General features: G+C 32.1%; 4 protein-coding genes across 4 annotated transcripts; 1 reads left to right on the top strand and 3 right to left on the bottom strand.

The window, feature by feature from the left end:
- Positions 1 to 29: 29 nt before the first annotated feature.
- Positions 30 to 1164, bottom strand: LOC148180576 (uncharacterized). Its single transcript, XM_088046639.1, has 3 exons — positions 1091 to 1164; positions 882 to 1037; positions 30 to 834 (listed from the first exon to the last, which is right to left on the bottom strand). Exons 1-3 carry the CDS (start codon positions 1100 to 1102, stop codon positions 259 to 261), a joined length of 744 nt encoding a protein of 247 aa, XP_087902765.1. The 5' UTR covers positions 1103 to 1164; the 3' UTR covers positions 30 to 258.
- A 4880-nt stretch (positions 1165 to 6044) lies between these two features.
- On the bottom strand, positions 6045 to 7525 carry LOC148180575 (uncharacterized). The gene has a single exon (XM_088048491.1). It carries the CDS (start codon positions 7416 to 7418, stop codon positions 6189 to 6191), a length of 1230 nt encoding a protein of 409 aa, XP_087904617.1. The 5' UTR covers positions 7419 to 7525; the 3' UTR covers positions 6045 to 6188.
- Positions 7526 to 7564: 39 nt separating this feature from the next.
- LOC148180574 (uncharacterized) lies at positions 7565 to 15385 on the top strand. Its single transcript, XM_088048504.1, has 6 exons — positions 7565 to 7656; positions 13663 to 13949; positions 14003 to 14158; positions 14206 to 14947; positions 15002 to 15115; positions 15168 to 15385. The coding sequence occupies exons 2-4, from the start codon at positions 13938 to 13940 to the stop codon at positions 14887 to 14889; spliced, it is 852 nt and encodes a 283-aa protein (XP_087904630.1). The 5' UTR covers positions 7565 to 7656; positions 13663 to 13937; the 3' UTR covers positions 14890 to 14947; positions 15002 to 15115; positions 15168 to 15385.
- A 2528-nt stretch (positions 15386 to 17913) lies between these two features.
- On the bottom strand, positions 17914 to 23753 carry Nadk2 (NAD kinase 2, mitochondrial). Its single transcript, XM_088035073.1, has 5 exons — positions 23502 to 23753; positions 19042 to 19306; positions 18786 to 18996; positions 18322 to 18727; positions 17914 to 18273 (listed from the first exon to the last, which is right to left on the bottom strand). The coding sequence occupies exons 1-5, from the start codon at positions 23539 to 23541 to the stop codon at positions 18041 to 18043; spliced, it is 1155 nt and encodes a 384-aa protein (XP_087891199.1). The 5' UTR covers positions 23542 to 23753; the 3' UTR covers positions 17914 to 18040.
- Positions 23754 to 23761: the final 8 nt, after the last annotated feature.

Genomic DNA, 23761 nt, shown 5'->3' with positions numbered 1-23761 from the left:
AGTCGTAGGATAATGAAACTTGGACAAGATACTAACTAAGATACGTTTATTAACTGGGCTAAGTTACAAAATTTTAGGACTAAAAACAGAAATTCTAGAATATTTCGTTTCGAAATTTGCAAAAAAAATTACCATTTTCTGCTAAATTCCGTATAAACATATTTGGTGCAGATAAGATACGTTTATGAACTGTGCAAAATTAAAAACATTTAGGATTACAATATACGAAACGAAAAGCTTTCTTTCCATTTCCCCCTTCTAATTTTCTTCCTCAATCTCGCAATTGTCTTTTTCAGTCTTCTCTTCCTCACATTGTCGCTGGAAAATGATCTCCAAAATATCTACGTTCTTTGCAGTCAACAAAGAATCCTCAGATTTTCGAACACGTTTAGAAGTACTTGGTTCTGCAGACTCTTCTTTGTTTAGACTTCTTATGATGTCTTCCATCAAGTCCTTAGAGGCTTTGGCTTTAAATTGCGCAGTTGGAGTGGCGGGCGGAACCTCATTACACTTCTTTTTCTGCTTCAACTTCTGGCTTCTTGACACGACGTCTTCTGGCGGATTCTTTTTTGGACTGTCATCCTCCTCGTCGTCTCCACCTCTCTTGCTTCTTCTTTGGTTCAAATTTTCCGGTTCTTCCAAGTCTTGAGACCAAATCAAAGTTAAACTTCCCTCGAAATAGAACAAACTTCTTTTATCATTTCTCTTATTGCGAAACTGCGAAGTTTCGTGACTCGCACTCTTATTCCTTCTCAATCTCTTCTTCTGGCTTTTGCTCGAAGAAGTTGAGCTCCTCTTCGGAGGTTCCGGAAGACGTCGGCGCTTCTTCTCGTTCTAAAAGCAGCACGTTAACATCTGTACATTCAAGTTTTTACCATTACCGCCCCAATTTCTATGATTCTGTGTCTTTTTTCATCGATTTTGACAGGTGGAGGTTTGTTCTTCCGGCACATTTCTTGGATTATAGTGTCCACGTCGTCATCGCTTTCTTCGTCGCTGGTGAAGATGGCGTGAAAGAGGCAGCACTGTTTGAGTTCCTAGAAAAGAGTTTTTGAAGATTTTGGTGGAGGAATTCTTTGGTTTTACTTACGTTTTCGTCCATGATGGAACAGAATGCTTTCAGAGTGGTTGAAACTGCACTGCTGCAATATCTGATTTATGACGCACAATGAGCTGGTCGATGACTGCTAAGGAAAGAATGAAAATGGACGACGGAAAAATATTTGTGATTGGAATTTATACGGGGAATTTGCAGGGGAATTTGGTCCTTATGGTATCTAAAGTTGGTGCTACTGTTTATTTATTTTTGCAGGTGAATGTTTTTAAGTCATAGAAAATTTTAGGGACTTTCAGGAATACCAGAAAAGGCTCTAGAAACTATAAAATATGTTGGATTCAAAGACTTCCAGAAGAATTTGAAAATATAAAAATCTTCTTAAGGGATTGATTTTAGACAGTCGAAAGAATGGAAAGGATTAGAGGAATTTGTAAAAAATCGTAGAGAAGGCCTAGAAAATTTTAGAGACTCCTAATAAAAATTCCAGTAAATCCCATGAAATCAGAAAAAAATCTTAGAATTAGAATTAAGAAGCTTTCAGGGACTCCTGAATATGTTGGGGAGTCCTAGAATATTTTAGGGACTTCCAAAGATTCCAATAAATCCCAGAATATCGGAAAAAAAATTCTGTCTGTGTGAAAGTTTTATAAAAATTGTAGAATTAAAGGATTCTTAGAAAATCTTGAGGAATCTTCTAAAATAATTCTGGAAATAACAGGATAACTTGTAAAAAATCCCAGAGAAGTTCGGAACAATCAAGAAAATCCTAAAGAGTCCTAAGGAGTGCCGAAGAATTTGAAAATTTCAACATTTTTCATGGAACTTTAGAGAACTTCAATGAATCGCAGGGAATATTAAAAAATGTAGAGAATCCTGAGAAGTTTCTAAAGACTGTAAAAAAATTCAGGAAAACATAATAAAACAATTACAAAATTTTAGGTCTAAAAATAATAATTTTAGAAATTTTCTTTTTGAAATTTACAAAATATTTTTACCATTTTCTGCAAAATTCCGTAACTTTTGTATTTTAGGTCGTAGAATGATGAAATTTAGAGTCGATACTGTCTGAGATACGTTTGTCAACTGTGCCAAGTTACAAAATTTTAGCGCTAAAAGCAAAAATTTAAAAAAAAAATCTTTTAAAATGTGCATAATTTTCCAACAATTTTCTGTTATATTCCGTAACTTCCGTATTTTAAGTCGTAGAACAATGTTATTTGATGGAGTGACTATTTAGCATACGTTTATCAATTTTTTAAAATTACAAAAATTTAGGATTAAAAGCTGAAATTTTAGAATTTTTTTTTTAAATTTGCATAGTTTTCTAACCATTTCTTGTTAAATTCCGTAACTTCTGTATTTTAAGTTGTAGAGCAATAAAAGTTGGAAGAGATACTAATTAAGATACGTTTATAAATCGTGTCAAATAACAAAATTTTAGAACTAAAAACAGAAATTTTAGAGATTTTTGTTTTGAATTTTGCATAATTTTCCTACCATTTTCTGATAAATTTCGTAACTTCCGTATTTTAAGTCGTAGAACAATGGTATTTGAAATAGTGACTATTTAGCATACGTTTATCAATTTTTAAAAATTACAAAATTTTAGGATTAAAGCAGAAATTTTAGAAATTTTTCATTTGAAATTAGCATAATTTTTTAACCATTTCCTGCTAAATTCCGTAACTTCTGTATTTTAAGTCGTAAAATAATGAAACTTGAAGGAAGCACTACTTAAGATAAGCTCATCAATTGTGCCAAATTACAAAATTTTTGGATTAAAAACAAAAATTTTAGAAATTTTAGAAATTTTTGTTTTGAAATTTGTCAAATAATATTTATACCATTTTCTGTTAAATTTGGTAACAAATTAGAAGTCGTCGAACAATGAAACTTGGAGGCGTTATTACTTAAAATACGTTTATCAACTGTGCCCAATTACAAAATTTTAGATCTAAAAACAAAACTTTTAGAAATTTTTGTTTAAAATTTGCATAATTTTCCAACAATTTTCCGATAAATTTTATAACTTCCGCATTTTAAGTCGTAGACTACTGAAACATGAAAGAGGCACTACTTAAGACATGCTTATCAATTGTGCTAAATTACAAAATTTTCGAACTAAAAACAAAAATTTTAGAAATTTTAGAAATCTTTGTTTTGAAATGTGCAAAATATTTTTACCATTTTTTGTTAAATTTGGTAACTTTCGTATTTTAAATCGTAGAACAATAAAATTTGGAGGCGTTATTATGTAAGATACGTTTATCAACTGTACCAAATTACAAAATTTTAGAACTAAAAACAAAACTTTTAGAAATTTTCGTTTTAAAATTTGCATAATTTTCCAACGATTTTCTGATGAATTCCATAACTTCCGCATTTTAAGTCGTAGAATACTGAAACTTAAAGAAGGCGCTACTTAAGGTATGCTTATCAATTGTGGCAAATTACAAAATTTTCGGAATTAAAACAAAAATTTTAGAAATTTTAGGAATTCTTGTTTCGAAATTTGTCAAATATTTATACCATTTTCTGTTAATTTTGATAACTTCCGAATTATAAGTCGAAGAACAGTGAAATTTAAAGGGCTTAATATTTGAAATACGTTTATCAACTGTGTCCAATTACAAAATTTTAGATCTAAAACCAAAACTTTTAGAAATTTTTGTTTAGAATTTGCATAATTTTCCAACAATTTTCTGATAAATTCCATAACTTCCGCATTTTAAGTTGTAGAATCCTGAAACTTAAACGAGGCGCTACTTAAGGTATGCTTATCAATTGCGGCAAATTACAAAATTTTCGGATTAAAAACAAAAATTTTAGAAATTTTAGGAATTCTTGTTTTGAAATTTGTCAAATATTTATACCATTTTCTGTTAATTTTGATAACTTCCGAATTATAAGTCGAAGAACAGTGAAATTTAAAGGGCTTAATATCTGAAATACGTTTATCAACTGTGCCCAATTACAAAATTTTAGATCTAAAACCAAAACTTTTAGAAATTTTTGTTTAGAATTTGCATAATTTTCCAACAATTTTCTGTTAAATTCCATAACTTCCGTATTTTAAGCCGTAGAACAATGGTATTTGATGGAGTGACTACTTAGCATACGTTTATCAATTTTTCAAAATTACAAAATTTTAAGATTAAAAGCTGAAATTTTAGAAATTTTTCTTTTGAAATTTGGATAATTTTCTAACCATTTCTTGTTAAATTCCGTAACTTCTGTATTTTAAGTCGTAGAGTAATGATATTTGAAGGGGTGACTATTTAGCATACGTTTATCAATTATTAAAAATTACAAAATTTTAGGATTAAAAGCAGAAATTTTAGAAATTTTTCTTTTAAAATTTGCATAATTTTCTCACCCTTTCTTGTTAAATTCCGTAACTTCTGTATTTTAAGTCGTACAGCAATAAAATTAGGAAGAAATACTATTTAAGATACCAAATGCCAAATAACAAAATTTTAAAACTAAAAACAGAAATTTTAGAAATTTTTGTTTTGAAATTTTGCATAATTTTCCTACCATTTTCTGATAAATTTCGTAACTTCCGTAGTTTAAGTCGTAGAACAATGGTATTTTAAATAGTGACTATTTAGCATACGTTTATCAATTTCTAAAAATTACAAAATTTTAGGATTAAAGCAGAAATTTTAGAAATTTTTTATTTGAAATTAGCATAATTTTTTAACCATTTCCTGCTAAATTCCGTAACTTCTGTATTTTAAGTCGTAGAATAATGAAACTTGAAGGAAGCACTACTTAAGATAAGCTTATCAATTGCGCCAAATTACAAAATTTTTAGATTAAAAACAAAAATGTTAGAAATTTTAGAAATCTTTGTTTTGAAATGTGCAAAATATTTTTACCATTTTTTGTTAAATTTGGTAACTTTCGTATTTTAAATCGTAGAACAATAAAATATGGAGGCGTTATTATGTACGATACGTTTATCAACTGTACCGAATTACAAAATTTTTGAACTAAAAACAAAACTTTTAGAAATTTTCGTTTTAAAATTTGCATAATTTTCCAACGATTTTCTGATAAATTCCATAACTTCCGCATTTTAAGTCGTAGAATACTGAAACTTAAAGAAGGCGCTACTTATGGTATGCTTATCAATTGCGGCAAATTACAAAATTTTCGGAATTAAAACAAAAATTTTAGAAATTTTAGGAATTCTTGTTTTGAAATTTGTCAAATATTTATACCATTTTCTGTTAATTTTGATAACTTCCGAATTATAAGTCGAAGAACAGTGAAATTTAAAGGGCTTAATATTTGAAATACGTTTATCAACTGTGCCCAATTACAAAATTTTAGATCTAAAACCAAAACTTTTAGAAATTTTTGTTTAGAATTTGCATAATTTTCCAACAATTTTCTGATAAATTCCATAACTTCCGCATTTTTAATCGTAGACTAATGAAACTTGGAAGAGGCACTACTTAAGATTTGCCTATCAATTGTGCCAAATTACAAAATTTTCGAACTGAAAACCAAAATTTTAGAAATTTTAGAAATTTTTCTTTTGAAATTTGCATTTTCACCATTTTCTGTTAAATTCAGTAACTTTTCGTATTATATTATTTGTTATTCTAATCTTAGATAATCTAGAGGTTCTTAAAAATGCAAAGAAATTTAAAAAGCCCCCTGGATATGGAAAAAATAATTTGAGATTGTCCAGAGACTCCTGCAAATTCTATAAAACTTAGAGATTCTCAAGGAGATCTCAAAAACTTTCTAAAACTCCGAAAAATCCTCAAAAAATAATAATATAATATAATATAATAAATTATACGCATCAAAAAGTGTATGTATTTATCAACAATGATGTGCAAAAATCGATTTTATCTATGATGATGAGTGCAAATATTTGCTTCGGCCATAAATTAGATTAGATAATATGCATTGTACTATAACACTTGATATCCCTTGAAATGTTTATTTTTACTTAAAGAATAAATTTAAGTACACAAAGTTGATATTTATTGTTGTTTTCAGACCGAATATTTACATAGTTGTACAAATAAGCCTCTGTTATCTTTATTTGACAGACGTCTTCATTACAGGAATCTGTAATAAAATTCTTGGATTTCGTTTTTCAGATCTAAAATTACAAATAATCGTTTTCGCACATGAAGACGATGATATCAGAAATCCTCTTATCGATGGCCTCCGCATTCGCCGAAGTCATCAAAGTAATGGACTCCATGATGTCCTTCCCCGCCTTGGCCAGCTCACTCAAATCCGGCGCTTCCTCCACCTCGCTCAAGATAACTTTCATCACAACAAGCGACATGAACAAACCATATCTCGAGTACTTCCTCCACTGCTCCTTCAACTCCTCCAAAGTCAACACTTCTTCAGGGTCCAACCCGGCGCCCTTCACAGTCCTCTTGAAACTCTCGTGATAGACCTCCAACATCTCCTCCAGTTTATACAGGACCTCCTTGGAACTACAAGCGTAGAAGAAGTACGACAAGTCTAGAACCGGAGGCCCAACATGCGAGATCTGCCAGTCCAACAGCCGCATCTCCATGGGCCGCTCACCATCGCCATCGTACTTGAACATCATATTGTTGCACCAACAGTCTCCGTGCAGAATCGTGGAAAATCTGTCCAAACTCCGGAGTCCCTCGAAGAACTTCCCGCACTCTTGTGCGAATTTGGTCAGAGCTTGGGTGCCGGTGGGATTGTTGGCCACCGCCCGGAAGCCGTTGCTGAAGATCTGCTTGCCTCGCTCCGCAAACTCTTGTTTATCAGCCTCCGTCTCGTTCTCCTTCATGAAGATGTGCACCAAGTTCCTGCAGACTTCTTCGTACCTCTCCGGTTTGAGCCTCTTGAAGGAGAAACCAGCGCCGTGGAATTTCCCGTAGGTGGAGAAGACGAGCGCCACGTGCTCTTCGTTCATCGGTAGCTTCCGGTTCCAGAGTTTGAACTCGAGTTCCTTCAAGTTCTCCAAGACGAGGCACTCCTGCTGGTCGGTGAGCAAACTCCCGAAGCACCTCGCGGTCTCGGTGAACTCATTTCCGTTTCCTGTTTCTTCAGACAATGAGTGGAACTCCGGGAAAACTGTCGTGTACAAGAAAATCTCCCTTTCGTACGCCTTTCTGATGGGGCTCATCTCCCGCAGCTTTTCTTCGACGAGCGCGGACTTGATGATCAAGTGAAGAGTCCTCTTGGGGTCCTTCTTGTCCTGGATGTCGACGGTGTTGATGATGCCCAAGTAGCCATCGCCCTTCATAGACCCGGTGGTCACATTTATGGAATAGTCGGTGAAGCCTTGGCGCGCTGCCACCGCTCTGATGAGTTCGTTTTTCTCGGCGGATAAAGTGACACTCATTGTGGTGCTGTGTGCTCACTGACACGGACTGATACGCGTGGAAAAATGACTAACGATAAGTTAATTATTATCCCCATCATTTAACCTTCTAGGAAATTATATGGAGTGCGATGTTCAAGGCAGCAAACTAAACAAGATGTTATTTATATCGTTATGTAACGCGGTGATTGAAATTTATTTTTGTTGTGGTTCCCCCACTGGATGTCGCCAGAATTGATATACAGAGTGATGAATCAAGGTGGGTTGGTTCAAATACAAATTTCATTATTCCACGATTTAAACTACGAAATTTAGCCGAAAATGGTAAAAATATTTTTAAAATTTCAAAAAATTTTTTTTTAATTTCTATTTTTGTCTAAAAATTTTGTAATTTGGCATAGTTAATAAACGTACCTTAAGTAGTAATGCTTCCAAATTTCATTGCTTTACGAATTAAAATACGGAAATTATGGAATTTAACAGAAAATGGTTGGAAAATTATACAAATTTTAAAATAAAAATTTTTAAAAATTTTGTTTTTAGTCCCAAAAATTTATAATTTGGTACAGTTAATAAACATATCCTAGATAATTAGTTCTCCAAATTTTATTGTTCTTCGATTTAAAATACGAAAGTTACGGAATTTAGCAGTGAATATTAAAAATATTTTGCAAATTTCAAAAAAAAAATCTAAAATTTCTGTTTTTGTCCAAAAATTTTGTAATTTGACACAGTTATTAAACATACCTTAAGTAATAATTCCTTCAAATTTCATTGTTCTGCGACTGAAAATACGGAAATTACCGGAATTTAGCAGTGAATACTAAAAATATTTTGCAAATTAAAAAAAATCTAAAACTTCTGTTTTTAGTCCAAAAATTTTGTAATTTAGCACGAATTATAGAGATACCTTAAATAGTAACTCCTCCAAATTTTATTATCCTATGACTTAAAATACGAAAGTAACGGAATTTATCAGAAAATGGTAGAAAAATTTTGAAAATTTCAAAACAACAATTTCTAAAATTTCTGTTTTTAGTCCAAACATTTTGTAAGGCACAGTTGATAAACGTATGTTAATTGATAATGTCTCTAAATTTTATTGTGCTACGACTTAAAATACGGAAAATATGTAATTTAATAACAGGAAATGGTTGAAAAATTATGCAAATTTTAGAAGAAAAATTTCTAAAAATTCAGTTTTAAGTCCTAAAATTTTTTAATTTCTTGCAGCTAATAAACGTACCTTAGATAGTTACTCCTCCACATTTCATTGTTCTACAACCCAAAATAAGGATGTTACGGAATTGAACAGAAAATGGTTCAAAAAAGAATCAACTTTTAAAAGAAAAATTTCTAAAAATTTTGTTTTTAGTCCTAAAATTTTATAATATGGCACAATTAATAAACGTTTCCTAAATAGTAACTTCTTTAAATTTTATTGTTCTAGGACTTAAAATACAAAAGTTACGGAATTTAACAGAATATAGTAGGATAATTATGCAAATTTCAAAATACAAATTTCCAAAATTTCTAAAAGTCGTGTTTTTCGTTTTAAAATTACGTAATTCAGCACGATTTTTAAGCGTGTCTTCTAGAGTAACTCCTCCAAATTTTATTGTTGTACGTCTTAAAATACGGAAGTTATGGAATTTAACAGAAAAATGGTTCGAAATTTATGCAAATTGTGAAAGAAAAATTTCTAAAATTTCTGTTTTTAGTTCTGAAATTTTATAATTTAGCACAACTTATAAACGTATCTTAGATAGTAACTCCTCCAAATTTTATTGTTCTACGACTTAAAATACGAATGTGACGAAGTTTATCAGAGAACAGTAGAAAAATTTTGCAAATTTCAAATGAAAAAAATCTGTTTTTTGTCCTACAATTTCTTAATTTAGCAGAGGAAATAAACGGACTTTAGGTAGTAGCTTAGCTTCTCCAAATTTCATTGTTTTACGGTTTAAAATACAAAAGCTACGGCATTTTAGTAGAAAATGGTAAAAATATTTTGCAAATTGCAAAACAAATATTCTAAAATTTATGTTTTTAGTCCTAATGTTTTGTAATTTGGCACAGTTGATTAAGGTATCGTGAATAGTATTTTCTTTAAATTTAATTGTTCTGCGACTTAAAATACGGAAGTTACAGAGTTTTGTAGAAAATGGTAATGGTTATTTTAAAAATTTTAAATTTTTTTTTTAAATTTTTTAAAATTTTTGTTTTTAGTTCTAAAATTTTGTAACTTAGCACAGTTAATAAACGTATCATAGATAGCATCTTCTCCAAGTTTCATTATTTTACGGTTTAAAATACGGAAGTTACGAAATTTACCAAAAAATGGCAGAAAAATTTCTAAAATTTCTGTTTTTAGTCCAAAAATTGTGTTGTTTGGCATAGTTTATAAACGTGTCTTATAGAGTATCTCCTCCGAGTTTCATTAACCTACGATTTAAAATACGAAAGTTACGGAATTTAGCAGTGAATATTAAAAATATTTTGCAAATTTCAAAAAAAAAATCTAAAATTTCTGTTTTTGTCCAAAAATTTTGTAATTTGGCACAGTTATTAAACATACCTTAAGTAGTAATTCCTTCAAATTTCATTGTTCTGCGACTGAAAATACGGAAATTACCGGAATTTAGCAGTGAATACTAAAAATATTTTGCAAATTAAAAAAAAATCTAAAACTTCTGTTTTTAGTCCAAAAATTTTGTAATTTAGCACGAATTATAGAGATACCTTAAATAGTAACTCCTCCAAATTTTATTATCCTATGACTTAAAATACGAAAGTAATGGAATTTATCAGAAAATGGTAGAAAAATTTTGAAAATTTCAAAACAACAATTTCTAAAATTTCAGTTTTTAGTCCTTAAATTTTGTAATTTGCACAGCTGATAAACGAATCTTAGATAGTATCACCTCCAAATTTCATTGTTCTGCGACTTAAAATACGGAAGTTACGGAAATCTGCTGAAAATAGTAAAAATATTTTGCAAATTTCAAAACAAAAATTTCTAAAAATTCTGTTTTTAGTCCAAACATTTTGTAAGGCACAGTTGATAAACGTATGTTAATTGATAATGTCTCTAAATTTTATTGTGCTACGACTTAAAATACGGAAAATATGTAATTTAATAACAGGAAATGGTTGAAAAATTATGCAAATTTTAGAAGAAAAATTTCTAAAAATTCAGTTTTAAGTCCTAAAATTTTGTAGTTTCTTGCAGCTAATAAACGTATCTTAGATAGTTACTCCTCCAAATTTCATTGTTCTACAACCCAAAATAAGGATGTTACGGAATTGAACAGAAAATGGTTCAAAAAAGAATCAACTTTTAAAAGAAAAATTTCTAAAAATTTTGTTTTTAGTCCTAAAATTGTATAATATGGCACAATTAATAAACGTATCCTAAATAGTAACTTCTCCAAATTTTATTGTTCTAGGACTTAAAATACAAAAGTTACGGAATTTAACAGAAAATAGTAGGAAAATTATGCAAATTTCAAAATACAAATTTCCAAAATTTCTAAAAGTCGTGTTTTTCGTTTTAAAATTACGTAATTCAGCACGATTTTTAAGCGTATCTTCTAGAGTAACTCCTCCAAATTTTATTGTTGTACGCCTTAAAATACGGAAGTTATGGAATTTAACAGAAAAATGGTTCGAAATTTATGCAAAGTGTGAAAAAAAAAATTCTAAAATTTCTGTTTTTAGTCCTGAAATTTTGTAATTTAGCACAACTTATAAACGTATCTTAGATAGTAACTCCTCCAAATTTTATTGTTCTACGACTTAAAATACGAATGTGACGAAGTTTATCAGAGAACAGTAGAAAAATTTTGCAAATTTCAAATAAAAAATTTCCAAAATTTTTGAAATTTTGTTTATAAACGTATCCTAGGTAGTTACTCCTCCAAATTATTTATTATTATTATTGTTCTACGACTTCAAATACGAAAGTTACGAAATTTAACAGAAAATAGTAGGAAAATTATGCAAATTTCGAAATAAAAATTTCTAAAATTTGTGTTTTAAGTCCTAAAATTACGTAATTTAGCACGATTTTTTAAAGAGTACTTCTTCCAAATTTTATTGTTGTACGACTTAAAATACGGAAGTTATGGAATTTAACAGAAATGCTTGAAAAATTATACCAATTTTAAAAGAAAAAATTCTAAATATTCTGTTTTTAATTCGAAAAAAATTATAATTTGGTACAGTTAATAAACAAGTTCTAAATAGCAACTCCACCAAATTTTTATTGTCCTACAAGTTCAAATACGAAAGTTACGGAATTTAACAGAAAATAGTAGGAAAATTATGCAAGTTTCAAAACAAAAATTTCTAAAATTTGTGTATTAAGTTCTGAAATTATATAATTTAGCATGAATTATAAACGTATCTTAAACAATAACTTCTCCAAATTTTATTACTCTACGCCTTTAAATACGAATGTGTCGAAATTTATCAGAAAATGGTAGAAAAATTTTGTAAATTGCAAATAAACTATTTCTAAATCTTCTGTTTTTAGTCCTAAAATTTTGTAATTTAGCACGATTTATAACCGTTTTTTAGAGAGTAATTCTTCCAAATTTTATTGTTCTACGACTCCAAGAAAGTTATGGAATTTAACAGAAAATGCTTGGAAAATTATACCAATTTTAAAAGAAAAAATTCTAAAATTTCTGTTTTTAGTTCTAAAATTTTGTAATTTAGCACGGTTAAAAACGTATTTTAAAGCGTAATTTCTGCAAATTTCATTGCTCTATGCCTTAAAATACGCAAGTTTTTAATTTTTATAAGATATTTTATACAGTATCTGCATTAAATGTTATAATTCGACAACTTAAAATACGGAAGTTTAGCAGAAAATGGTAAAAATATTTTGCAAATTTCAAAACGTGTTTTTAGTCCTAAAATTTTGTAATTTAGCACAGTTAATAAACGTATCTTATATATTATCTCCTCCAAGTTTCATTATTGTTCTACTTTAAACACGGAAGTTACGGAATTTAACAGAAAATGGTTGGAAAATTTTGCAAATTTGAAAACGAAAATTTTTAAATTTTCTGTTTTTAGTCCGATTATTATGTAAATTGGCACAGTTGATAAACGTATGTGAGATAGTATCATGTTCAAATTTCATTATCTTACAACTTAAAATACAGAAGTTACGGAATTTACTAGAAAATGGTTGGAAAATTATGCAAATTTCAAAACAAAATTTTCTAAAAGTTCTGTTTTTAGTCCTTAAATTTTGTAATTTGGCACAGTCGATTAGCGTATCGCAGATAGTATTTGCTTCAAATTTCATTGTTCTGCAACTTAAAATACAGAAGTTACGGAAATTTGCTGAAAATAGTAAAAATATTTTGCAAATTTCAAAATAAAAATTTCAAAAAATTCTGTTTTTTTTTTAAATTTTGTAACTTGACCCAATTGATAAACGTATTTTAAATAGTATTTCATTTGAGTTTCATGATCCTATGACTTAAAATAAAATGTGTTCGAATTTATCAGAAAATGGTAGAAAAATTTTGCAAATTGCAAATAAACTATTTCTAAATTTTCTGTTTTTAGTCCTAAAATTTTGTAATTTAGCACGATGTATAACCGTTTTTTAGAGAGTAATTCTTCCAAATTTTATTGTTCTACGACTCCAAATACGGAAGTTACGGAATTTATCAGAAAATTGTAGTAAAATTTTACAAATTCCAAAACAAAAAATTCTAAAATTTCTGTTTTTAGTTCTAAAATTTTGTAATTTAGCACGGTTAAGAAACGTATTTTTTTCATTGCTCTATGCCTTAAAATACGCAGGTTACGGCATTTTAAAAAATGGTAGAAATTTTTTTTTAATTTCAAATAAACTATAAGAATCTTTTAATTCTGCATATTTTATAGGACTTTTACAAAGACAGAATTTCTTTTCCGATATTCAGGTATTTATCGGGAACTTTGTGAGTCCCTTAAATATTCTAGGACTCTCCAAGACAATATTATTCTCGACAGAACAAAAGTTGTCCAGGTCTCTCCAGGATTCCCTGAGATTCTCTAGGAGTCCCTGAAACCTGCATAATTCAAATTCTAAGTTTTTTTCTGATTTTATGGGATTTATTGGAATCCTTATTAAGAGTCCCTAAGATTCTTTCGACTGGCTAAAATTAATTCCTAGGAAGTTCAAAAGCCTTTTCATATTTTCAAAATTCCTTGGATTCCTTTGGGAGTCCTCAAATCTAATATATTTTATGATTTCTAGGACCTTTTCTGGTATTCCTGGGAAGTCCCTAAAACTTTCTATGACTTAAAAACATTCATCTGCAAAAAATAAATAAACAGTAGCACCAACTTTAGGCACCATAAGGACCAAATTCCGCTACAAACTCCCCGTATAAATTCTAATCACAATAATATTTCTCCGTCGTCCATTTTCATTCTTTCCTTATCAGTTATCGTCGAGCTCATTATGCGTCATAAACCAGATATTCGAGCAGTGCAGTTTCAACTTTCACTCTGAAAGCATTCCGCTTTATTATGGACGAAAACGTAAGTAAAGCCAAAGAATTCCTCCCCCAAAATCTTCAAAAACTCTTCTTCAGGAACTCAAACAGTGCCGCCGCATCCACGAAATCTTCTCCAGCGACGAAGAAAGTGATGACGACGTGGACACTACAGTGCAAGAAATCTACCGGAAATACAAACCTCCACCTGTCGAAATCAATGAAAGAAGACACAGAATTATAGAAATTGGGGCGGTAATGGTAAAAACTTGAACTTACAGATGTTAAAGTGCTGCTTTTAGAACGGGAAGAAGCGCCGACTTCTTCCGGAACCTCCGAAGAGGAGCTCACCTTCTTTGAGCAAAAGCCAGAAGAAGAGGTTGAGGAGGAACAAGAGTGCGAGTCATGGGGGTTCACCTGAGGAGGAAACTTCGCAGGTTCGCGATAAGATAAATGATAAAGGAAGTTTGTACTATTTCGAGGAGAATTTAACTTTGGTTTGGTCTCAAGACTTGGAAGAACCGGAAAATTTGAATCAAAGAAGAAGCAAGAGAGGCAAAGACGACAGTCCAAAGAAGAATCCGCCAGAAGACGTCGTATCAAAAAGCCAGAAGAGGTTGAAGCAGAAAAAGAAGTGTAATGAGGTTGCGCCCGCCACTCCAACTGCGCAATTTGCAGACAGAGCCGCTGAGGACTTATTGGAAGACCTCATAAGGAGTCTAAACAGAGAAGAGTCTGCAAAACCAAGTTCTTATAAACAGAATCCGATCTCTTCGCCGTCTTTGGCTCAAGAAGACGAAATCGGTGTTCGCCAATCTGAAGATCCTTCGTGGAAGGCAAAGGAGACGTACGCAGATATTTTGAAGGGCACTTATCAGCGTCAAAGGGAGGAAACGAAGACTGAAAATGCAATTGCGAATTCGAGGATGAAAATGAAGAGGAGGAATGGAAAGAAGATTTCGTGGAAACGGATTTACGTTTTTTAAATAGTCATCCTGACGGTTTATAAGTGGCACAGTTCATAAACGTATCTTAAATAGAATGGTAAAAATAGTTTGCAAATTTCGAAACAAAAATTTGTAAAATTTCTGTTTTTAGTCCCAAAACTTTGTTATTTAGCACGATTTATAAGCATACCTTAAGTGATAACCGTTCGAAATTTTATTGTTCTACGACTTAAATGGCGGAAGTTACAGAGTTTAGCAGAAAATGGTGGAAATTTGGTAAGTTTCAAAACAAAAATTTCTAAAATCTCTGTTTTCAGTTCTGCAATTTTGTAATTTGGCCCAGTTGATAAATATATCCTAAATAGTATCTTCTCCAAGTTTCATTATCCTACGACTTAAAATACGGAAGAAACGGAATTTTTCAGAAAATGGTAGTAAAATGTTGCACATTCCAAAACGAAAATTTCTAAAATTTCTGTTTTTGGTGCTAAAATTTTGTAATCTGGCACGATTAATAAACGTATCTTAGACAGTATCTGCTTCAAGTTTCATTATCCTACGACTTAAAATACGGAAGTTACGGAATTTATCAGAAAATGGTAGAAAAATTTTGCAATTTTCGAAACAAAAATTTCTAAATTTTCTGTTTTTAGTCCTAAAACTTTGTAATTTAACACGATTTATATAAACATATCTTAGATAATAACTCCTCAAAATTTTATTGTTCTACGACTGAAATTACGAAAGTTACGGAGTTTGGCAGAAAATGGTCGAAATATTATACAAGTTTCAAAACAAAAATTTCTAAAATTTCTGTTTTTAGTTCTAAAATTTTGTAATTTGACACAGTTGATAAACGTATCTTAAGTAATAACTCCTCCGAAATTCATTGTTCTATGACTTAAAATTCGAAAGTTGTGGCATTTTAGCGTAAAATGGAAGAAATATTTTGCAAATTTCAAAACAAAATTGTCAAAAATTTTAGTTTTTAGTCCTAAAATTTTGTAATTTAGTACAGTTAATAAACGTATCTTAAATAGGATCTCTTCAAAGTTTCATTATCCTATGATTTAAAATACGGAAGTTACAGAATTTATCAGAAAATGGTTGGAAAATTATGCACATTGCAAAACGAAAATTTCAAAAAATTCTGTTTTTGCTTCAAAAATTTTGTAATTTAGCACAATTAATAAATGTATCTTAAATAGTATCCCCTGTAGGTTTCATTATCTTATGACTTAAAATACGAAAGTTACGGAAACTATTAGAAAATGGTAGGTAAATTATCCAAATTTCAAAACAAATATTTCAAAAATTTCTGTTTTTAGTCCAAAAATTTTGTAATTTGGTACAACCAATAAACGTATATTAAGTAGTATCTCCTCCAAGTTTCATTTTCCTATCACTTAAAATACGGAAGTTACGGATTTTATTAGAAAATGATAGTAAAATTTTACAATTTGTAAAACAAAAATTTTTAAAATTTCTAAAATTTCTGTTTTTAGTTTTAAAATTATGTAATTTGGCACAGTTGATAAACGTATCTTAAGTAATAACTCCTCCAAAATTCATTGTTCTATGACTTAAAATTCGAAAGTTGTGGCATTTTAGCGTAAAATGGAAGAAATATTTTGCAAATTTCAAAACAAAATTGTCAAAAATTTCTGTTTTTAGTATTAAAATTTTGTAATTTAGTACAATTAATAAACGTATCTTAAATAGGATCTCCTCAAAGTTTCATTATCCTATGATTTAAAACACGGAAGTTACAGAATTTTTCAGGAATTGGTTGGAAAATTATGGAAATTTCAAAACAAAAATTTCTAAAATTTCTATTTTTAGTCCTAAAATTTTGTGATTTGGTACAGTGGATAAATGTATCTTAGATAGTATCTTCTCCAAGTTTCATTATCCTATAACTTAAAAAACGGAAGCTACGGAATTTATCAGAAAATTGTAGTAAAATTTTACAAATTCCAAAACAAAAATTTCAAAAATTTCTAAAATTTCTGTTTTTAGTCCTAAAATTTTGTTATTTAGCACAATTAATAAACGTATATTAAGTAGTATCCCCTCCAAGTTTTATTTTCCTACGACTTAAAATAGGGAAGCTAAGGAATTTATCAGAAAATGTTAAGAAAATTTTGCAAGTTTCATAACTAAATTTTCTAAAATTTCTAAATTTTCTATTTTTGATCCTAAAATTTTGTACTTTGGCACAGATAATAAACGTATGTTAAATAGTATTTCCTGAAAGTTTCATTATCGTACGGCTTTAAATACGGAAGTTACAAAGTTTTTCAGGAAATTATTGGAAAATTATGGAAATTTCAATTTCAATACAAAAATTTCTAAAATTTCTGTTTTTAGTCCTAAAATTCTTTAATTTGGTACAGTTAATAAACGTATCTTAAATAGTATCTCTTCCGAATTTCATTATCCTACGACTTAAAATACGGATGTTACGGAATTTATCAGATTTTGCAAATTTCAAAACAAAAATTTTTAAAAGTTCTGTTTTCTCAAAAAATTGTTCGAAAAATAGCCAATTTCAAAATCAATTAATTAATTATTAATTTCATTAAAATCCTTAACAATTTATTACAAATTTAGAAATAATTCAAAATAACCTCAAGAAAATTGCCAAAAAACTCCAATAAAACAAGCGATTTTTCAAAAAATTGTTAAAACATGTCATAAAAGATTCCAAAATTCATAAATGAATCTCCAAATAATCTCAAAAAGTCAGAAAAGTATCAGTTAAAGCCTGAAAGAATCTTTGGAAAAAAATGGCTGAAAAGAATATCGAAAATAACGCTTAAAGAAAATCATAAAAAAAACCTCAAGAAAACCGCAAAAATCACTTCAAAAAATAGTCCCAAAATTTCTTTAGAATCTCCCAAAAATTTTGAAGAGGATCTTGGAAGAAACACCAAAAAAAGTCACCAACTTTCATATAATCTCTCAAGAATGGCCAAAAAAAGAGTCTTTCAACAGTAGATTTTGTTTCTTTGGCTAAAAAATTCAAACCACAGCGAATGTAGCAATAAAACTCTTTTCACAGTATCAATATCATTATTTATTCTAAAATATTTGTCCGCACATATAAAATATCAGAAAATAAAGGTTGCCAAAACACGAATATTATAGATCTGCTTACCCTAACTCTGATTACAACCTTCCAATAAACCTAATCATTGAACAAAACAGTCCTCAAACAATCCTCAGGCCGAATCTCCAAAACAGCAATCGTGCCATCATTAAAATCAAACGAAACTCCCCCATCCACCACCAGACTGGCCTCATAACAATTCGACTTTATCTCCAACTTGGAGACAAACTCCCTCGGCTTGATCCCCTTCGGATTCGGCCAAACGCCTGCAGAAATCAAATCCCGAATAGTGTAACTCATCCGCTGGTCATCTGCAAAAGAACCGCGTCAAACGAGGCGAGGCAGCCGAGGCAACTTACTCGCTTTGAAAATGAGCCGCTTGTTGTACTTATCCGCCACTTCTTCAGCTTCGGTTTGCACCTCAACCAGACGCAGCAGCTCCTCCACCGACTGCGCCGAGAGTCTGTTGATGCTCAAGTGCCAGGAAGTGGATCCGGTGCCGGTGCAGGCGCAGATCCCCGAGCACTTCACGCTGGTTTGCTCGACGGAGCCGTTGATGCGGAGCTGCAGGTGGGAGACGCGGGAAGACGTCGTTTCGCCGACGAAGACCTCGTTGAGCGCCAACACTGGCAGCACGGCGCTGTCTTCGGCGTGGACCGGAAGGCAGTACTCCTGCATCTCGTGGAGACACTTCGGGATGATGTCGCCTCGGCGGCTGATGAGTTTGATGCGGATTCGGCTGCGCAGCAGCCACTCGAAGGCGCCCTGTAAAACACAGTATGGAGGCGAGGCGAGGCAGCGGAGCTGCCTCGCTTCGCCTCACCTGCTGCAACCTCTCCACAGCGCGCCGGATGTTCATCGAGTACTTCTTGGGGAGGCACAGGTGGCCCTCGGAGCGCATGGGGTCGGAGTTGAACCCGATCACGGGCTTCGCGTTGTCCCGGATTTTGCTCGACGCGAGGAGGAAAGTCCCGTCGCCTCCCGTAGGAACGACAATGTCCGCCCATTTCACTTTGTCTTCCGTGTAATTGTACCTAAAATTATCAAATCGGTTGGCAGCACTGTCTAATTTGACATACCTGTTGACAACTTCGACGTTGATTCCCATTTTGTAAAAGGTGTCGATGACGTTCTTCTCGAACTTCTTGTGGAGGATGTGGGAGTCGATGAGTTTGTCGAAGTCGGTGCCGCGGTTCCGGAGGACTTTTTCTAGTTCCTTGTCGTTGTCGATGTTGTATTTGCGTTTTTCGAACTCGTAGCGGGAGAGTTTCGACAGGATTAGGACGTTGTCCAGCTTGATGGAGTTGCTGAAGTTCTCGGGGGTGGTCGCGACATTTTTTATACCTGGAATGGGGGAAATTGGGGGATTATTATCTAGCGACAGTTGTGTTGGTAACTCTGTAATCTCTGGAGGTCTTGAAGGCTGTTGAGGATTCCCTGAGAGAACGAGGAAAATCCCTGATAAATCTTTCGCCAGTTACTAAGAAATCTCGGGGAAATCCCGAAGGAATAGGTGAGAAATTCAGGAGATCCCATAAGAATACCCAACAAGGAATAAATCAAATTTCCCTGTGGAATCCCTAAAAAAGAAAGAAGGAAACCCTGAGCTATCGCTATAAAAATCCCTGAAAAACAAGAGAAATTCCTCAGGATTCCCTCATAAATACATGATAAATCCCTAAGGAACACAAGAGAAACTTTTCCACATTCTCCTGAGGAACTCCTGAGAAACTTTTAACTAAAATTTGAGAAATTCCCCATTTCAGGACTCTTTTGGGGGTCCCAAGATAATGCTAAAAAATCTTTTGATAATCCCTAGAAAATACGATCTCAGGAGTCTCTTGGCAATTTCTCAGTAATCTCTTTGAAATTTCTGAGAAATCCCTGAGAAATCTCTGAGCAATTCATTGAAGGATTAAGGAATCCAGGAATCTGGAAGAAATTCTTTTTAGAGTCTCTAAAGTGCCACGAAAAAATGACAAATCCCTCAGGAATACGGAGGAAAACTTGGGAAATCCTTAAGGAATAAGTAAGACATCCCTGGGATATGGAATTCCATGGAAAATCCCAAAAGGATCCGTAAGAAAACAACGAGGATTCCATAGATCTTTCCCAAGGAATCCCTGAGAAGTTTATAGAAAATAAAAAGGAAGAAATAGAAATAAGGAACCTTTAGGCTATTCTTATAAAAAATCCACAAAAAAACAAGAGAAATCTCTCAAGATTCTCTGAGAAACACATGATAAATCCCTAAGGAACACACGAGAAATTGATAGAGACTTCTTCGCATTTCTAAGAAATTCCTGAGAAACTATTAAGTAAAACTTGAGAAATTCCCGATTCCAGGACTCTTTTGGGAGTCCCAAGATAAAGCTAAAGAATCGGTAAGACACTATTTTGAGAATCTCTAAACTAACCCGAAGAAATGACAAATCCCTCAGGAATCCAGAGGAAAACTTGAGGAAATCCCAACAGGATTCGTGAGAAAACAACGAAGAAACCAAGAAATTTCCCTGAGAAGTTTATGAGAAAGAAAAAGAAGGAAAAAGAAATGAGGAAACCTCTAGTTATCCCTTTAAAGAATCCCTGAAAAAACAAGCGAAATCCCTCAGGATTTCCTGATAAATCCCTAAGGAATACACAAAGTTGGTAAAAAATAAACAAGAAAAATTTCCCTAAAAACTTCTTCACATTCCTAAGGAATCTTTCCTGAGTAATTCCTGAGAAATCCTGGAAAAAACCCCCAAGAAAAACGTGAGAATTTCCCGATTTCAGGACTCTTTTGGGAATCCCAAGATAATGCTAAAGAATCTTTTGATAATTCCTAGAAAATACAATCTCAAGAATCTCTTGATTATTTCTCAGAAATCCTTATACTTATCTCTGAGCAATTCATTGAAGGTTGAAGGGTTAAAAGATCTTTAAATTATGTCAGAAATAGGGAAGAAATTCTTTTAAAAATCTCTAAAGTATCCCGAAAAAATTACAAATCTCTCAGGAATCTGGAGAAAAACTTGAAACTTCCCTAAGAAATGGAAATCCTCTGGGAAATCCCAAAATTATCCATAAGAAAATAATGAGGAATCCATGGAATTTCCCCAAGACATTCCTAAGAAGTTTATGGAAAAGAAAAAGAAAAAAGAAGAAATAAGGAACCTTTGGGTATTTTTATATAAAATCTCCGAAAAAGCAAGAGAAATCCCTCAGGATTCCCTGAGAAATACATGATAAATCCCTAAGAAACACACAAAAAGTTGCTAAAGAAACTAAACAATAAGAATTCCCTAAAAACTCCTTCAATTCCTAAGGAACCTCTCCTGTGTAATTCCTAAGAAATCCTTGAAAAATCCCCAAGTAAGACGTGAGAAATTCCTGACTTTAAGACTCTCTTCGTGGTCCCAAAATACTGCTTTTAAAATCCTTGAAAAATATGGAATCTCCTGAGAATTTCTAAGAAATTCCTGAGCGATCTCTAAGCAATCCATTAAAGATTTTTAAGGAATCTTTAAATTGTGCCAGGAATCCGTATGAAATGTTGAGTATCCCCAAAAAATATAAATTCCTCAGGAATCCGGAGGACAACTTGAGAAGTCCCTAAGGAGAAGATAAGAAATCCCTGAGAAAATAATTTCCTTAGGACATCCCAACACATTTTTTATGTGCATTTGGATCTATACAGTTGCGAGCAAAAAAATTTGAACATTCCAAACTATACGAGTACAAACTTTAGATATGTGTGCCCAATATTTTTTGCTCGCAACTGTAAAAAATTTTAATAACATTAAGGCCAGTTTACACATTAGTTAAATTGAAATTAAGTTGATCTAGCAACCAATATGACGTTTGTTTGCTAAAATTTGATTGTCAAAAAAACGGTCACGTGTCATTTTAACATGATTTTAAATGTTTAATTGAATTTAATGATTTACTAGTGATGCTCCCACAATTTTTGACAATTTGGCAAATGTGACAGTTATTATTTGACATTCCACAGAAGTTCTAAAAAAATCAGCATTGTGTACGGAACGACCAATCACAAAGCCGCATTTTAAATTCGGCGCCGACCAGAAATTCTCTGCACGAAAAATTGACACAAATTTTCAAAAATTCTTCGGTGTAACTCAGGTTTTCAATTCTCTAAGGGAAAAATTGAATCCTTGAGGAATTTATTAGTTTGTCGTGACCTCAACATGAACGGTGCTGCCAACACACTTTCAAATTTTCAAGACAGACAACTCAGAAGCAGTATTTTCATCTAATTTTAATCAAATGTACAAATTATCCAAATTATTTTGACCATCATTTTATTGACATTTTGAAAATTTGAGTGTAGTCTAAGCATTACTGTCAATTTGACAAATTTCAATGAATTTTATCAAAAATGACAGTAATGATAAAATTCATAACGTGACGTTACGCAAATCAGACAGGAGCAATTTTAAAAGGCAACAAGATTTGAAAGAGAAAAGTTAGTTTTCTGTAATAAATACATGTCAATTTTGAATAATAGATGGCGCCACAAACAATTGAGTCTTTTAGTAATCGCAAAATATAATACATAATAAAAAACAACGAAATATTTGCTAATCTGCACTAAAAATAACAAAAACAAGTTTATTAGTGATGCTCCGACAATTTATGAGAATTTGACAAATGACAGTTCTTATTTGACACCCTAAAAAAGTTCTAAAAAAATCGGCATTGTATGCTGAACGACCAATCGCAGAGCCGCATTTTAAATTTGGCCCCGTATAGTGATACTGAATGACAGAAAAGTCACTAGATTTACACGATAAAAAGTGTACCAAACGCGCGAAATTTAAAATAACGAAAGAAATCCATTTACTGTTAACCCAGTTCGCGTAGGAATTTAGTGTTTTTAGTGTATTTTGCTGCCAACCTATATGTCAACTGTCAAGATCACCCAATCTCTCACCAGAAATTCTATACGCGAAAAATGAACATGAATTTTCGAAAATTCTTGAGTGTAACTCAGGCTTTCAATTATTTAGAGAGAAAATTAGAGGAAAATTAGGTCTGAAGAAATTTATTAGTTTGTGGTGACCCCAACATGAACAGTGCTGCCAACACAGTTTCAAATTTTCAAGACAGACAACTGAGAAGCCATATTTTCATCTAATTTGAATCAAATGTACAGTCGCGTCCAAATTATTTTGACCATCATATTATTGACATTTTGAAAATTTGAGTGCAGTCTAAACATTACTGTCAATTTGACGTGCAAATTTTGTCAAAAATGACAATAATAATAAAATTCATAAAGGGTTCTTTACACGTCATGACAATCAAATTACTTGACGTCCAAATCAATTTGGCCTTGACTGTACTTCTTTTTGGACACAGACTGCGGAATAAAGCGAAGTAATTTTAACATTTGGTGTAAAGTTTTTTCAAATTTGCCGCCGTTTCCGTGGTTGCAGCTCCGTCCGTTGCGTAACGCCACGCGTGCCGTCACAGTGACAGATGGCCGTAAACAAAGTTTTTTGGTGAATAAAACGCAAGAAGTAGAGTCCCTTACCTAGAAAAATATCCTTAAATGAAGTCCGTCGTTTAAACATCGGATCGTTTTCGGTCAGTATCGCCCCAAACGCATGTAAAACAGTAATTTCAGCGATTTGCGCCAACCGTATAGGTTAGGAGGTATCAGCGTTGAACTTTGCACCAAAGTAAAAAACCTCTTATCAGTAATTTCACAACGACGTCTTCTGCTTTCGACTCTCACTCCCCGGCAGCAAGTTTCGGCTCCAAACCGCCCTCATCCTCAACCTCAACCTCCAC

Source organism: Gnatocerus cornutus, chromosome 1 (genome assembly GCF_029298725.1).
Source record: "Gnatocerus cornutus isolate USDA-ARS CGAHR chromosome 1, icGnaCorn1.1, whole genome shotgun sequence".
Lineage (NCBI taxonomy): Eukaryota > Metazoa > Arthropoda > Insecta > Coleoptera > Tenebrionidae > Gnatocerus > Gnatocerus cornutus.
Note: the sequence above shows the minus strand (reverse complement) of the source record. Positions and strands in the feature narration are given on the sequence as shown.

Coding starts and splice junctions, on each gene's coding strand:
- LOC148180575 (XM_088048491.1), bottom strand. CDS start 7,418: ATGAGTGTCACTTTATCCGCCGAGAAAAACGAACTCATCAGAGCGGTG.
- LOC148180574 (XM_088048504.1), top strand. Junction 14,159..14,205: donor GAATTATAGAAATTGGGGCG/GTAATGGTAAAA, acceptor TGCTGCTTTTAG/AACGGGAAGAAGCGCCGACT.
- LOC148180576 (XM_088046639.1), bottom strand. Junction 835..881: donor GAATCATAGAAATTGGGGCG/GTAATGGTAAAA, acceptor TGCTGCTTTTAG/AACGAGAAGAAGCGCCGACG.
- Nadk2 (XM_088035073.1), bottom strand. CDS start 23,541: ATGTTTAAACGACGGACTTCATTTAAGGATATTTTTCTAG. Junction 19,307..23,501: donor ATTTAAGGATATTTTTCTAG/GTAAGGGACTCT, acceptor CCCCCATTCCAG/GTATAAAAAATGTCGCGACC. Junction 18,728..18,785: donor CTGTGGAGAGGTTGCAGCAG/GTGAGGCGAAGC, acceptor TGTGTTTTACAG/GGCGCCTTCGAGTGGCTGCT.